The following is a 16,023-nucleotide window of genomic DNA, read 5'->3' as shown; positions in this document are numbered from 1 at the left end:
CCCAAGCTTGTTTTCATTTGCAAACAAGACACACACACAAAGCCTCTACTCCATTCCGTATGAGTAAATTGGATTGCTGCTCCAGAAAAAAACAACAACTTGATTATAAACTGCCTCCCCCTCACACTGGTGGGAACCATCACTTAATAATGCTAAGTGCATCGCCACGTCGGTACCCACACTCGAGTACACAGGCCCGGTGCAGAGCTATCCATCAATTTGATACACCTTCACTGAACGACCAAGTGTAAACAAATATGTTAAGTAAAGGTGTGTAAATAATGTGTGTCAATTCCCGGGGGGAACATGCATGATGTATTATTTATCCATCCTTGAGGTTTATTGTAGGGGAGCATTGGCTGATTATTGTTTGAGGGTTGTTTGGAGGTCGACGCTTGAGGCATGAGAGGGGCTTCTTTGAGGCAAAAAGTTTGCATTACGTAGAACACAATAAAGGAAATTAGAAAAGTAGTTCCAGTTAAGATTAAACAGTAACTTCAGTATGTGTATTTTATAGGCATTATAAACCGTCTGAGCTTGTACTACAAACAATAAAATATGTTACTAAACGTCTAAGGAAAAAAAAGGGGAAAAAGTACAATGTTTTGACTCCTCTATTTTATTCCTGTTGTTGCCTTTGGGTTTGAATCTGGTCAATGATAATAATATAAAAATAATGATATACTTTCCGGTTCAGTACTGCCATCTAGTGTTCACCATGCAAAATACATTTCTACTAGATAGTTTGCTAGTAATAATTGCACTGTAGCAGAATTTGAACGATCAACGTGTCGGCCCATCTTGTGTTATTTTTTTTTTTATCCAAGACAAGTAAAACAAGAGCTGAATAGAATCAATAATTTCATTATCCGTTCATACACCCCTAAATAAAATGATTAGTTACACCAACACGTTCTTTTGATAGCCAGTAGAAGAGCTGCATTCTCAGTTGCTTTTAATTGAGTTGAATGGAATTTAAGCAATATGAATGGAGTCGACAAAAGGAGAATGTGAAAAATGCTGTCTCACAGTGAATGGCGTTATGAATATTTTGACGATTGAATAAATAACATTTGAAACTTATTTAATTGAACTATCTGCCAGCAAACAGCATTGCGATAGGCATAACAGCAGAATAATTAAGTGGTTGTCCACTAGATGGCAGAAGAGTCGATTAGTGTCGCCTATCCACTTGTTAGAGCGCTGTAACAAAATCGCTTCGTCTTCAACTAAACGGGCTCAAATGTCACACTGAACAAATTTAGATTTGTGCAAGATGTGTTTAGGATACTTTTTGTGACACTTTCGTTTGGTAGTGTGTTGTGATTTTTTTTCCCCAAATGTAAAATACAGTATCTATGTACCTTATTGGCTCTCGAAAGGATAGGGAACATACTTTTATCATCGTAATGTCTCGAAAGTGAACGTAATACCTAGTGAGTGAAAGTATCAGCTGAGCCTGGCCGCCACCTGTCAGGTGCTTCAATTTACAATGAATAATACATGAGTGTCACTCAGTGGGACCTATATAAAGTCCAACTCTTCTCCAGTGGGTGGTATTATCTCTTGTCTGCGTTGGAAGCTGTTGTTGGAGCTCCCTGAACATAAACATATTTCTCATTTCGATCGCAGATTTTTTTTTTAAACTAGGTGACCATGTTGCCAGCCCAGGAGGCGGCAAAGATCTACCACACCAACTACGTGCGCAACGCCCGCGCGGTGGGCGTGCTGTGGACCGTGTTCACCATCACCTTCTCAGTCATCACAGTGGTGGTGTTCATCCAACCCTACTGGATCGGGGACAGCGTCAACACGCCCCAGGCTGGCTACTTCGGCCTCTTCCACTATTGCATCGGCAACGCGCTCACTTCTGAGCTCACCTGCAAAGGCAGCGCACTGGACTTCGGCTCCATCCCGTCCGGGGCCTTCAAGACGGCCATGTTCTTCGTGGGCATCTCCACGCTGCTGGTGGTGGGCAGCATCGTGTGCTTCAGCCTCTTCTTCTTTTGCAACGCCGGCAGCGTGTACAAGATTTGCGCCTGGATGCAGCTTGCCTCCAGTCAGTGAGCGCTGAATGCAGACACAGGTCACATTATTAGGGACACCTGCAAAACACAATGGCAATCCAATACAATACAGTTGCTGGATTCAAATGTGTTTGCTAGTGAAGTGGAGTGTAGAACTAACAGCTGTTTTTAATGTTTTGACCAAAGATAAACATTAAAAAGGCCTCTGCTATGGCAGCAATCATAGACATTGTTAAATGATTTCCACTCTGAGAGTCTTCCAAAAGCAAACAGTGAATCTCTTTAACAGTTCTTGTCTAAGTGTGCCTAAATGAACAACAACAATCAACTGTCTCGTGAAAGATAGATTTTTTAAAAATATATTTTTAAAATATTTTTTACGTGAATTGAGTTTCTGCGTTACAGACTTTCAATTAATGTATTTTTTTTTTAAATACCAAAATTGGAGATACGTGTTTTTCACAGGACAGCGACGAATTGCTGCTGCCTGTTATACTTGAACACTGTAAATGATCAAAAGGTGCAATGCGAGAATGGTTGTAACACGTGCCTCGTGATTGGAAAAGAAATGGAGTGGTGTTAAATGTGGAAAATAAGTACTGTTACATTTTTTATATTCCAGCAAAATGTGGAAATTTTACAGCATTATTCAGTCATTTTAGTCGTTACAGGTTCACTTCTATAAACACGTTTACCATATAACATTATTTTAAATCTAATTAAACATCCCATGATACAGAAAATGTAAGACTATTTGTACTTTGGCTATCTGTGGACATATATGACAAAATAACTAGTAAAATAATGAGTTCAGCTCACCCATGACCTGAATGAGCCTACATGCTATACCGAGAAATTACGATGGGTGGATACCAAATGTGAAGGATGTACCTGGTACGCTCCTTGCAGGTCAGTTCAACAATATTCGAGTCATCTCACAGTCATCGCCCTCCTGTGGCCATTTATCAATCAGGTGCTTGCATGGTGATCGGTTGCATGATTTATCCTGACGGCTGGGACTCGGAGGAGGTGAAGCGAATGTGTGGCCAGCGGACCGACAAATACACCCTGGGCAACTGTACGGTGCGCTGGGCCTACATCCTGGCCATCATCAGCATCATGGACTCGCTCATCCTCGCCTTCCTGGCCTTTAGCTTGGGCAGCAGACAGGACAACCTGCTGCCTGAGGACTTCCAGGTGGAGGAGAAAGGTACCAGCATTGAGGGGAGGAAGATGTGAAAAGTGGGTAGTGACAACTCCATTTCTGCTGCTTGTTTCTCAATACAGATAAAGCGTGAGCCAACAGAGACCACCGAAGAAAGACTTTCAGGACAATTTGAATCCATCCGACCAACTGTTTGCGCTGAACTAAATCCAACTTGGATGCAAAGTGCAGTTGGCTTCCTTTAAGTGTCCGAAAGACAAGATATATTTTTCAAACCCAAACTAAAGAGCTTTCACCTTCAAAGTAATTTATGATCGCCTGTGAGTCAGGATTGGTAATGAATCATGAATCCTTGAAGTACAATCCGGACTGCAAACGCCTGAGCCTTCAGTGAACGAGTCAGATATCGAAAAAGCTAAAAGAAAGCAAGGCTGAACAAAGTCAAGTCATATTGATGGCATTCAACGCGAGGGGCGTCGTCAAACTGTGAGTTCGTGCCAAGCCAGATGGTCAACCAGCACATCTACAAAGAGAACTCACCTCAGAATGCTCTGAGCATCTCAGAAGCTGAGGAGTGGGCATCGTACTCACCTGGTATGGTTGTGTGTGATTTTATTCCTCTTTGTCAGGCTCAAGGGTTGGGGTGAGGCGGTCATCAATGGGACACATTTTTTCATCAAGATGGCGTGACGACAGAGCTACAGAGGATCCTTCCAAGAATGCCTGGTGCGAGAGAACCCGGGGGTCTGGGAAGGTCCATTAGACTCCAGGGGGATTACTTTGAAAGGGAAAACCTGCAGTTTGAATTTGAAATTCATTTTTTTGTAATTTGCAATTGTCAAGCATATACTTTTGTATGCCATTTCACTGAGCAGCAGGCAAGAAAATAAAAATCTTGACAAATGGATTGCTGGTTGTATGTTTTTTTTTTTTTACACGTTTTATACATCAGGAGATACCCTGAAAAAGAAAAACTAAAATGTCCATCCAAATGTCATGTTAAGTTGAAGCAATTAGCAGATCATGACAATTCAATACAAACCAATGAGGAGTTAATCCACGAAATACTGGAGGACAATTAATTAAAATAAAGAAAAACAGATATGAGTGAACCGAACAGCATATAATGACAAAAAAATGAATATTTTTAAAAAAAAAAATGGTCAAAACAGACTTTTATAAACATTTTATTCTTCTTACCTACAGAAACAAAACTTGGCTTAAGAAGAGACATTAAAGAACCTATAAGCAAAGGTACTTGGAGGTGTGTGCGTAATTGTGGTTTTCTGTACCGACCGGTAGATTAGAGATTAGATTAGAGCCCACTTTCATGCGGTTAAAAAAATCACCTGAACATCCCCTCAAAGATTCCCGAAACGTGAATGCTTTTGCCGCAGCGGGCATGATGGTCTCCAATCAATTAAACCCAAACAGGCCCAGTTTGATGTTTAACGCTTTCTAAAACTAGTCTCGTATTAATAAACAAGTACATCGTGTTTGAATTGTGCCAAGCTGAAAAAAAAAAAAAATCCATAGCAAAATGTATCAAATCTAATCCTCTAATTGTATACAAATGTAGAAATGTTTACGCATACCGAGCTGGGCCGTAAAGATTTTCCTCGTCCTTTCTGTGGCGGTCAGCATTTTTGCGTTTATTCAATTTAAGTACTTTGAAGGGTTTCGACAACTAAAGGTAAAAAAAAAAAGATGGCACGGCTAATGCGATGGTAAACATGAGTGAACGGATTTGGCTCCTTCGTGGTGAATTTTAACGGCACCCTCAGTTTTTTTCTACTGCAGATCTTAATTTCAAGAGTACCTAAAATACCTGAAAGCGTTCCGTGCTATAGACACCAAAACAAAGTCGGCCTGAAAACTGGAGAGAACTTGGTTTTCCTCTTTCGTTACTTTTCTACACAACGTGGATGGATGGTGACTAAAATGCTGAGACAAGTGTGCGCAGGTTGCATCTGAAGGCCATGAAGAGGCGTAACAAGTCACAGGTTTTGTTTCGGTTTCAAGCCCAAAATCTTCACACCTATGTGCAAGTGTGTTATCCTTGAATAATTTTGTGAAGCAGTGTACACGCAACGCGTTGCCTCTTATGCCAGCCAGGCATGAGAGAGACACTGAGCAGCCGTGGCCCTCCGTTCCGGGACAAGGTCCAGCATGGGCTGCAGGAAGCTGCTGAAGTTGTGCGCTTCTTCTTTGGACCACTCGTACTTGTCCACCAACACGTCAAACATCCCCCATGGTTTCAGTTTGGTGATGTGTCGCAGGTCACCTGGGGTTAAATGACACATTTCAAGAGTGAGAAAATGAAATATATTCTGCAGAAGCACGGACTTTGCGTCCAACCAAATGGCAATTATTTGATTTGATTGATTAATTTATCCTCCATTTATCTAATTTATATACTTGTCTGTATTTGTTGTATTGCACTGGAGAGGGGAGCTCTCTAATCTCGTTGCACTCTTGAGTACAATGACAATAAAGGGATTTCTAATTCTAATTCTAATTATTCAATCAAATTAAGTGTTGCTTTTGGCGCCATCATGTGGTAGCTTGGCGTTAAGAAACTATTGAAGTGAGCGGAGAATTTTTATTTACTCAGCCCATAGTCTGGTCGACTATATATCGCGGCCAGAAATGGCTGAACAAGGATCTATTTGTGCTTGAAACATTTTCCGACCAGTTAAGTGAAATTGGATAATTTCACACGACATGTGATCCCTGACAGCACACCAATGTATTACAAAACAGTAATTGCGTTTCACAGTTTGCCATTTCCCACTGACAAAAAATAAGTTAAAATTTATCACTGATGTATCATTTAATTATGTGAGGACACGATTCTATGAATAATTATAAAAAAATGGCGCATAGTATCCCACTTCAGTCTTCGATCTTCTTTCTCACGAATAAAACCTGGCCGACTGCCACATACCGAGAAATAGTTACAAAAACTCGTATTCTGCTCGGATGTCATTTTTTTCCCCCGCAGTTTTCCATGGAAGACAGCCCACCCAAACCGAGCAGTGGCAAAGAAATTAAATACAAAATATCAATGTTATTTGTATTAATAAATTAACAGACAATTGTGACTGCACCTAAAAAAAAAAAAAAAAATTCCAGCCTTGGAAAAAAAAAAAAAAAAGTGTGAGTCTGACTCCTAATATAATTGCAGTACAGTCTCCATGCAGGTTCTGTACACAAACACAGCAGATGGATGTTCCCTGGAGCTATCAGAGCCTCGGGGTAAAACTGATGCGCAAGAGATGAGAGAAGGGCAGACGGCAAGGGGCGGAATGGGTGTGTGTGTGTTTACCTTTCTTGGTGAAAAACTCCTTGGAGTATTTCCCTGCCGTGATCAGCTTGCGAGGAACTTTGCCGAGCAGCTCGATGATCAGAGCAATGTGATCTGGAGGCACACGTGTGGTTCACAAGTAAAAGGAAGGACGGCAATTGCGTTTCGCCTGCAGTTGATGTCTGACATTTCAAACATTTATAGTCCTGATTTCTCCCTCAAGAGAAGAGACCACAAACCTTCATCTCTGGAATAATCTTCTCCTGAGTGGGGTTCAAACAAATAGTCTCCGGTTGCCAGTTCGAAGGCCTGAAGAGGGAGAAAATCTGAGATTAGAAAAAAATATATATATATATTTTTTAAAAAGTTTATACAAAGGTGTATCCTGTCATAAGATTTGTTTGACATCTTGACAAGGCCTCATGCATTTCTTGCTTTTTTTTTTTTTTAGTAAGTCTGTTTTTACACAGAGGAATGCAAGTAATGTGATTGCCGAGCAGGTTCATTGCCTTTAACCCACATCAAAGATGCACAAGCACACCACGCCTGCGGTAAATAACAACTGCATAATAACATGGTGATGCAAAACATCGTTAATTTCCTCTCAGGGTATATTCTTTTTTTTGTTTCTAAACCCGTCCTGTGTGTTTGCCTTTGTGTGTGTTACCATGCAAGCTGTGCTCCAAATGTCTGCTGGTGTGCCGTAGCCAGATCCTATCAGCACCTCGAGTGAACGATACTGCCGAGTCTGGATGTCGTCTGTAAAATGCTTGTGCTGCGCGAGGCAGAAATTCATTTTTCAGTGTTTGTTCCAAAACACGTTGTACATTATTTTTGATACTCACCACCCAGCAGGCGTTTCCAAGGTCCGCGATCTTAACCTGCAACTTGTCGGCATTCAGCGGGTCCAAGGGATTGACTAACAAGCTACTAGATGATTCTTTTGGGAAAAGCAAAGGGCAGCGAGGAAAGAAGAAAGAAAAAAAAAAAATACAGATGAGCAGTGACAGGAGAACCCTCTCACTTAAAAATAAGCCTAAACTTAAAACATGTCAGCAGTTACAAAAGGATGGAATGAGAAATAAGTGACAAAAAAATCGCGCCTAACTGAGCATCGCCACAACAATAACATTGTAAAGAACTTTTAAAATGCAAGCTGTTATATTTCTAGATCTAGAAATTGTATTTGCATGGCCTCACCATTTTGGCTGTTTTCTTCTCGCGCTTTGTTCTCCCCGTGCGTGTCCATATCGTCTTCATTCCTCTCAATTTTAGCGACATCATTCATCTCTGAGGTGAGAAAGTCTGAGTGGAGAGAAGCGGCTGGATGCTGCTGCAACGGAGCCTCCGGGTCCTCTGAGGGACCGTTACAGCTCTCAACGCCGTCTTTGTCGAGAGTTTCTGTTGTCTCATCTACTTGGTTTGCATTCCGTTGGTCCTCCAGCTCTCCTGCAGACTTCTTGGTCCCATGTTCCTCAACTTCCAGGCTGGCCTCGCTCGTCGGTATGGAGGTATTACCGTTGCAGTTCACCTCCATGTTAATGTCCTCCTTGGTGGAGCCCTCGGCGGGTACGCTTGACTGTGACATTTTTCGGGACAGCTCGACAGTTGAAGACTCTGTAACAAATTGAATAAAAACGCCTTAGAAATAAATATTTTTGCTATTACCTGTTTGTTGATTTAGCATAATTTGGACAATCACCAGTGATCGGATGCTTTGTGTCATTTTGCAGAGCGCCCGAGATGGGTTCAGAGGAGATGTCAGATGTTGTTTCTGCCATGTCCTCCTCTCTCTTTTCTCCTGCTTGGAGTGACACTCCTGCTCCCGCTTCTCGCTGCTCCGCCTGCTGCCGCTTCTGCTTCTTTTTCATTTTTTTCTTTTTGTTCTTTGACATTTTGCCCGCCTTGAGAGAGAGAGACAACCAATGATTAATCAATTGACCAGCACAGTCATACATACTAGTTTTTTTTTGTTCAATAACAGAAAAATATTTTTACCGGCTTGGGTGCTGGAGCTGTACTCACTGTGGGAAGAAGAAAATGAGAGGAGGATTACATTAACTCGAGGACATGTGCGCTACATCCATCACCTCTGTGGGAGCTGACTCACACCAAGATGTATTAACAGACTCATGCAGAGGCAGTCTCTCACTCCTCAGAGCAAGGTGGTCATTTATACATTCACAGGCAGTGGTGACTCACAGTTAACCGCTCCAAACCTTAAATTTATGCTCATGTAAATTGCATCAATAAATAACTCATCTAGCTAATTGTTTAGTCGTGTTGATTCAAGACGAAAGGGAAATCAGAAGGAGCTGGAAACCCATACAGTAAATCATGTCAAGCAACTTTTAGATTAACTCGTTTAATACCATTGACGGATAAATACGTCAAATACGTCTATTTTTTTTTTCCCCGGCTGGTAGTGAATGTGTTAAAAAATGAACCGGGTCTGAGGAGCTCATAAAGAAGGAGATAAAAGTGTGACCTGCAGAACCAGAGGGTGGTGCCACACCAGTCTTCTGCCACTGCGTCGCTTCGACAGCCATTTTCTTGATGTAGGACTCATAGACAGTCAGAAGAATGTTTTCCGGCTTGATGTCCGTGTGGATAATTTTACATTTGCTGTGGAGGTAGTCTAAACCTTGAAGGACCTGCATGAAAGCGAAGACGGACCATCATCAATTATCAAATCCAGCAACTGAGCTTTTGGGAAGATTCGCTAGAGTACCTGTCGAATGATGCTTTTAACACAAGGCAACGGCAGGCCTTGATAATTTGACTTGATAATCCACTTCAATAGATGGTACCCCAGCACCTCAAACACCATGCAGACATCTGTTGGAATGCGAGTCAAGGAAGCACAGAAGTTCCATTTTATCGACAGACAGTGGACCTAAGAGAATACAACTGAATGATAATGATATCCAGAGGGTGTGTGGGTGTGCTGTCAGATAGCACAGCTGCAGACTTGATGCTGTGGGAGAGAGAAAAAAAAAGGATGGTGCCAACGTCAATGCTGTGACACCCAAGGATGTGCCAAAGCGCAGTGAGCTGTCAGCACAGGACCCACAAATAGCTATGCAGAGAGTTGAGGCGGAGGGTTTGGGGGGGGGGGGGGGGTTCAAAGTGAGAGTACGAAAGGTCTAGAAGCACAATAATGGGGTGAGGGTTTACGATAAAAAGCAAGTAAAGGTCATGAGAGCTTTTGTAAAAAAAAAAAAAAAAAAAAAAGTTCGAGTTCCCGTCTGGAGACGCAATCATCCACATTTTAAAAGTATTAAAAGATACGAGTGCCATTCATGCCAGAAATTTTGAAGTCATCAAGAAGCTGCACCACTCGCTCCCTGCTGGGATCACCAGGATCTGTGTTTCGCACCTGGAAACAAACAAACAAACAAAAACAAACACACAGAGACACAAGTATGAGGGCGATTTGGGTGAAACTAAGGAAATGGAGGAAAAGAAAAAACGAGATTGTCCACGTTACAGATTTGAGCAGCTTGATCTCGTCCAGAGCCGTTTCGGTGTAATGTTCGGCGCTTTTCACAACCTTCATAGCGACAAAGCGCTTCTCCCTGTAAGGTACACACACACAGAGACAAAAATCTGGATTTTTGTTTTGCGTGTGACGACAATAGCATGACGATTATTTAAATCCAAATATAGAGCATATTAACAAATATTCTTTCTGTGCAGCATGTTTGGTTATTATTTACTTGAAGTTTTAGCAAAGCACTCAGAGATTTTTATTTTTGTAATGAAAATAAATAAATAAAAATTCAAGCTCTCTCTGCAGTCTATTGACAACTTACTGGATGTCCCAAGCCAGCCACACAGTGGAGAAATGTCCCCAGCCAAGCTTACGGATCACATGGTATCTTCCATTGAAAAGATCTCCAATCTTCACATGGTGATATCCCCCTGACCAAACAAAAACGTAGCATACATCTTTGATTCAGGAGTTGCCTTAAAAAAAAAATATATATATAATTTTGTTTGTACCCTTGCAGTAGTCACTGGGGTCTTCTTGCTCATCATCATCAGAGCCCAGGATCTCCTCGTCCTGGTCAGGGACGGGCGAGTCTGCCTCACTTGGTTTGGAGCCGTCGCCACAGCTCTGAGGCTCTGGTCTGTGAGAGACAAGAAGAGGTTGGGTCAAAGGTCACAGAAAAGGGAAAAAGAGACAATTTGGGGTAAAGTCGGTAATAGGGAAGTCTTTGTTTATAAACACAAGCTCAAGACTTTTTTTTTAACCTTATTGTTGCTGCACCAAAGATGCATTTACGCCATCTCTATGATGCACACGGCGATGCCGTATTGCAAAACGTGTTCAAATCCTGCTGACTGAGCAGCTGAAAAATTGACATTCTTCCCAGTTTGCCCTCTCATCACTCTCAAATCCAAAGTCTTTGCCGCAGCCGTTACTAAAATAGCAGCTAATACTCGGGAGGGCAACGCTGGAATTGGGGTCAGCACAGTTTCCCCCTTTAGCCACCCCCCATAATTAACAAGCACATTGAAATCTTTGTAATACTTTGCTGCTGGATAAAAACGCTACCAAATTGGAATCCAAATGAGTCCAACTGATCCACTCCATTTACCATGACACTCGTTCAACCGCAATGGCAATTTTGTCAAATTATATCATTTGTGATTCCCATTGCAGTAGCAGGAGGAGAGCGGTGCACAAACTCACTCTATGACCGGACACAAAGTGCAAAATGTCTGCTAAAATAAGTGACCACAAAGTAAGGCATATGAGAATCCTTTGACCGAGACCTAATATCATTAAACATTATCAGCTTTGCTGAACAGCTGATGGTTCAGGTTGTGATGTGCACATATGAATTGTCAATGAAATCATAAAAAAAAAAAAAAAAAGAAAATTGTTGGCAGAGGGGTAGTACGCAGCAGTAGTATCGCGTCCAACTATTTTCAGGATCAGCAAACCAGAATTTCTGTATTGACAGAGGAATAACTACACGCAACCTGTCTCATCTGACAGTGTGGAAGAAGTTAAGACTTTATTACGAGGTGACAAAGAACTAAAGGAACATCATAGGCATGCATGGAACAAAGTACGTATTACAAAGTAAGCACTTTGAGAGCACATCTTTAACAATAATAATAATTTTCCACTGACTGGTATATAGTAACAATCAAAGCAAAGTTGGTGAAAACAGTTGGTGTTTTTTTTTTACTGCAGCACATATACACATAATTGAAATTCAAACAGCCTCTGAATGGCAAAAGTCAAGGACAAATATGAGCACAGGGTACTTACAGAGCAAAGTGTACAATTCAGCATGTGGACCTTAAAGAAGAAAACAATCCAAAATGGTTGTGAAATCTGCCTGCTTACCTGCAGGATGCGCGGATACCCATGGGACGTGATGCAGGGAAGAGGACGGGGCAGTGGAGGAGAAAGGGCAGGTGTTCAAAGACGCTCTCACTCCATTAGTCAAGAGTGGGCCAAAAAAATAATAATAATCAAAGGGTGAAGGATTGAGAATAAGTAGCAGAGTTGAGATGAGTAGGATAATCCGCGGTGGAAAAGAAGCAAAAAAAAATAAAATAAAGACGACAGAAGAGAAGACAAGTGCTGGCACTCGCACTTCAGCTTACACTCTCTCCATTGCTCGAGTTCGCTCTCTCTCGTTCTCTGACCGAGAACTCTCCTTGGCTGCTGCCAGCCTCTGGCCCCGCCCCCTGCACTGGCAGCTGGGAGATGATTGGCCAACGCAGCTCAGCACTGCAATGCAGGTGAGGGAACACATCAACCTCCTCTTCCAACCATTTCGTTCTGCCTCCTCCCTCCTATTTGTGTCGCCATCATCTTGCTTCAACCTCATCAGCATTATTACGCTCAATCGTAGGCCAGAGAGTAGCAACATCGCACACCTTCGCACTCGAGCAGCAAAAAGATCAATGAGGCGAAACACTCACAGCAGGATTGGGCCCCATTTTGTATAATAGTTGGTGAGGTTGGCGTTAGGAGACAAATGGAATTTTGTTTTCACAGACGACGAGGTTGTACAATTCAAGATTTTATGAAAATAGGTGACATTGCTGAAGTTGGGGCGAAACGGGAAACGGCGATGAAGGGAAAATAAATGCAGCGACAATACTTTGTAGGACTATGTGAGTTTTTGTCTGTAGCCAGTGTTACTTTGTCAAGATAACACTGATCAACAACCAATTTTAATCAGAGTTGCCTAAATGCATTTTTGACACCGATTTTAACTATGACTTTTTTTTTCCAGGTGTCTGTGATATATTCATTTTTTGCAGTTTGACTTTAAAACTCTTGCGCAGTAGAGATTTTACCATGCGTTGTAAATTGGAATTATGTTTCAGAAAAAAAATTCCACCAATTGCTGAAGCCAAATCTTAAATCATAATCACTAAATAATACTATCATATATTATAAATATTTGATGTGACAGGGAAAAAAACTAAAGTAGAATCAGTGCAAAAAAAAAAAAGTCAACTACTTCAGATTACTTGCAATTCATATTGGAAAAAAAAGTTGACCCGAGAAATTAGCTTTATTAGCATTGCTATGATATAATTTAAAAAAAAATATGATACCAGTTCCTCCTGAAGGGGAGACATTTAGAAAGAAGAACCATTTATGAAAACAGGAATTTGAAAACTTACCAAAAAGAAAAAGCGAAAATGCAAAACCTCAATTAAAATAACCTTTGTCTCGACTTAATTATGAAACTGAAACAGTAACTTTGACATCCAAAGTATTTCTGCTGTCGAGATAACCACCTAAATTCTCTTTTCACAATCTTTTTCTACTTCCCTGATCACCACCAAAAAAGAAGCCAAAGAAAATCTGTAAACATGCACGTTAATCCAATGCCGGCTAACGTAACATTGAGTGAAGTGCACCGATGCCTTCCATGACAATTTAACCGCACAGACAGTTCCACGTCCCTTGCATCACCCCCAGGCTTCGTGTCGTTTTCAGTTCATCCTCCGACTTGATGAGAAAGAATGCAGGGAGAGTTAACACGCGGGGTGAGGACAGAATGGACAAAGAGCCGTAGTAAATCTCAAGATGACGGGAGGGCAGGTTATATAATAAAGTGCAATTGAGAAAACAAAGAGGCGGTGAGAGATGAAAACACCACAGCGGGAAATGACTTTGGAAAAGCCATCTGGGAAAGTGCATGCCACACACTGAGGGAGAACTATTGGATGGAGACGAGAGGCTGGTATCGGATGACGTAGTATCGGAGCATTTTTATGAGTCGGCGAACAAGTATAAATATAACATTCGGCTCCGGTCGTGGCCGCTGTACCATCTTAGATTGTCCAGCAGCACTAACGTTGCTCACCACCCACCACCCAAAAAAAAATAATAATTCTGATTCCAAAAATGCTGCCACCTTCAGGTGCAGAACAACATGACAAGGGCAATCATTTGTGTCTTTATGTATTTACCCTCTGAAGAAAAGACTAAAAAAAATTGACACACTTGCAGAGACCTGCCTGAAGTATTTCTTCAATCATGCAAATGGGAAGTTCAAAACTAAGCTAATGAGCGGACATCGGGTTCGTTTTTGTTTCTTATTCTGTTGCAACTGGTGAACTTACTTTTTGGCAGCTTTCCGAGGTTTTGTCCTCTTCTTCCTCGCCTGTAAAGCGAGTACTGGCAAGTAGAGAAACACCATAAGGGTTAAAATCAGAACACTTGATGTCCATGTTGAGCAACTATCTCGGATTGCAAACTATAATACAAACCCAATTCCAGTGAGGATGGGACATTGTATTAAAAATACATGAAGAAAAACGTTGTTATATTTTACGCTTCATAGCGAGCCTCACATTCGCAATGGAAGACAAGTCCAGGGTTTCGTGTTTGGGAAAGAGTGAATGGTCTTGTTGGCGGACAAAGTTTCCATGCAGAACTTGATGTAGTCCAGTACACACGGTGTGTAATTATTAAGGTCCTGATGATCAAAGAAGTGCCAGTCTGTGTGTTTGACTATTTTCTCTCAAAGAGGTGAAAGTCACCCCATCTTTGTTGCAGGGAAGTTCCTTTTATACCCAATCATGTCAGCCCCCAGCTTCCAATTAGCCTGCTCACTTGAGGGATGCTCCAAAGTTTAATGAGCAATCCTCAACTTTCTCAAGTTTTTTTCACCTGTTCCAGCTTTTTTTTTTTTTTTTTTTGGGGGGGGGTCATTGCATCCATAAAATGCAAGATTAATGATTATCTGCGATAAAAAACAATCACGTTTATCAGTTTGAACATTAAACATTGTGTTTGTGTGGCGTATTCCATTAAATATAGGTTGACCATGATTTGCAAATCATTGTATTCTGCTTTTTTTATGATTACAACCTCCCAAATTTCATGGTCATTGGGTTTGTAGATGAACATAAATCCCAATATAGATTTATGATATGTAATTTTTGGATCTATCAAGTTGACAGGTTCATTGTAAACACAGTCACGCACAATTGAATTAGCTAACCAGTAAGAGGTGCGCCCAAGTTGGCAACTAATGCAACTTTTATCATAAACATGAATAGTTTGTGTTTGTGTGGACGATCGCGAAATATTTAACAAAGTTGAAGCGCATCCGGACAGTGCTAGTCTCGTGGAAGCGACTAGCATGAATGCTACAACACACGCACACACAGCGCATGGTCCGCCAACTATTACTTGACTGGGTTTAACAGCACATGCTACAAATCATAGTGACATAATCTGCCTGCGATGCTGTCTAAAGTAACAGCGAGTATTTAATGCGGAAAAGATGTGTTTAGAAGTTCACAGCAAACCTACCTTTTCTTTCCATCGCGGCAAACCAGTCAGAGGTAGTGCTGCGTTTAGGTGACGTTGGAAATACTATAATTCTGCTCTTAGGTTTCAGAGGTAGTGCGGCGTTTAGTGGACGTTGGAAATACTACGGTTCTGCTCTTTCGTTAGCGTTCACCAGTGAGGGTGTGTTCAGGAAACCTAAGAAATATTCAAACTCTTTGTTGCTATACTTGCCGCGGTAAAAGTCCAAATACGAGTGAGGGGTGCTTTTAGATCCAACTGACATATGCAGTAAATTATTTTATTCACGGTGACAAATGTTTACTATAATCAATGGGCCGGAGGTGAGTAATATTTCCCTGCGTGAGTTTGTTAAAAATTGATATGTCAACATACCGGTTTTAAAAGATCACCAGGCTATTCATAAATACGTAGAATGCACGTGCTTTTGTCTACCGGAGGGATTGGTTCTTTCCCGTGCGACCTAAGATAACTAAAACAACAACAGATATTTAACAATGCATTCACGTCGCAAGTAACTTTACTATTTATTTAGCACAGTGGTTCTCAACCTGTTTTCAATGTTCCCGTGTGAAATATTTTTTTGGTACCAAGTACCCCTTCACCTATTTGCATAGTAAATAGCGCAAATCATTTTATCTAAAAAGAAGACGATTTAAGACAACAAAGTGCCATAGTATCAGATTTATTAATTTTTGTAACTCAATTTGAAGTGGGG

General features: G+C 41.3%; 2 protein-coding genes across 3 annotated transcripts; one reads left to right on the top strand and one right to left on the bottom strand.

The window, feature by feature from the left end:
- Window positions 1-1,621: 1,621 nt before the first annotated feature.
- Window positions 1,622-3,464, top strand: lhfpl5a (LHFPL tetraspan subfamily member 5a). Of its 2 annotated transcripts, XM_088309450.1 has the most exons (3): window positions 1,622-2,059; window positions 3,001-3,237; window positions 3,315-3,464. In XM_088309450.1, exons 1-3 carry the CDS (start codon window positions 1,657-1,659, stop codon window positions 3,323-3,325), a joined length of 651 nt encoding a protein of 216 aa, XP_088165576.1. In that variant the 5' UTR covers window positions 1,622-1,656; the 3' UTR covers window positions 3,326-3,464. The 2 variants fall into 2 exon arrangements, with proteins under 2 accessions (XP_088165576.1, XP_088165575.1); XM_088309449.1 differs by having other exon boundaries at window positions 3,001-3,464.
- An 899-nt stretch (window positions 3,465-4,363) lies between these two features.
- Window positions 4,364-15,453, bottom strand: srpk1b (SRSF protein kinase 1b). Its single transcript, XM_088309358.1, has 16 exons — window positions 15,309-15,453; window positions 14,111-14,165; window positions 10,505-10,632; window positions 10,315-10,423; window positions 9,990-10,077; window positions 9,791-9,878; window positions 9,231-9,337; window positions 8,988-9,153; window positions 8,498-8,523; window positions 8,202-8,403; window positions 7,700-8,116; window positions 7,345-7,439; window positions 7,167-7,274; window positions 6,739-6,808; window positions 6,521-6,613; window positions 4,364-5,476 (listed from the first exon to the last, which is right to left on the bottom strand). The coding sequence occupies exons 1-16, from the start codon at window positions 15,319-15,321 to the stop codon at window positions 5,295-5,297; spliced, it is 1,947 nt and encodes a 648-aa protein (XP_088165484.1). The 5' UTR covers window positions 15,322-15,453; the 3' UTR covers window positions 4,364-5,294.
- Window positions 15,454-16,023: the final 570 nt, after the last annotated feature.

Source organism: Idiotropiscis lumnitzeri, chromosome 11 (assembly GCF_059441095.1).
Source record: "Idiotropiscis lumnitzeri isolate Australia: NSW breed Sydney's pygmy pipehorse chromosome 11, RoL_Ilum_1.0, whole genome shotgun sequence".
NCBI classification, from domain to species: domain Eukaryota; kingdom Metazoa; phylum Chordata; class Actinopteri; order Syngnathiformes; family Syngnathidae; genus Idiotropiscis; species Idiotropiscis lumnitzeri.
This window is presented reverse-complemented; position numbering and strand designations above follow the sequence as displayed.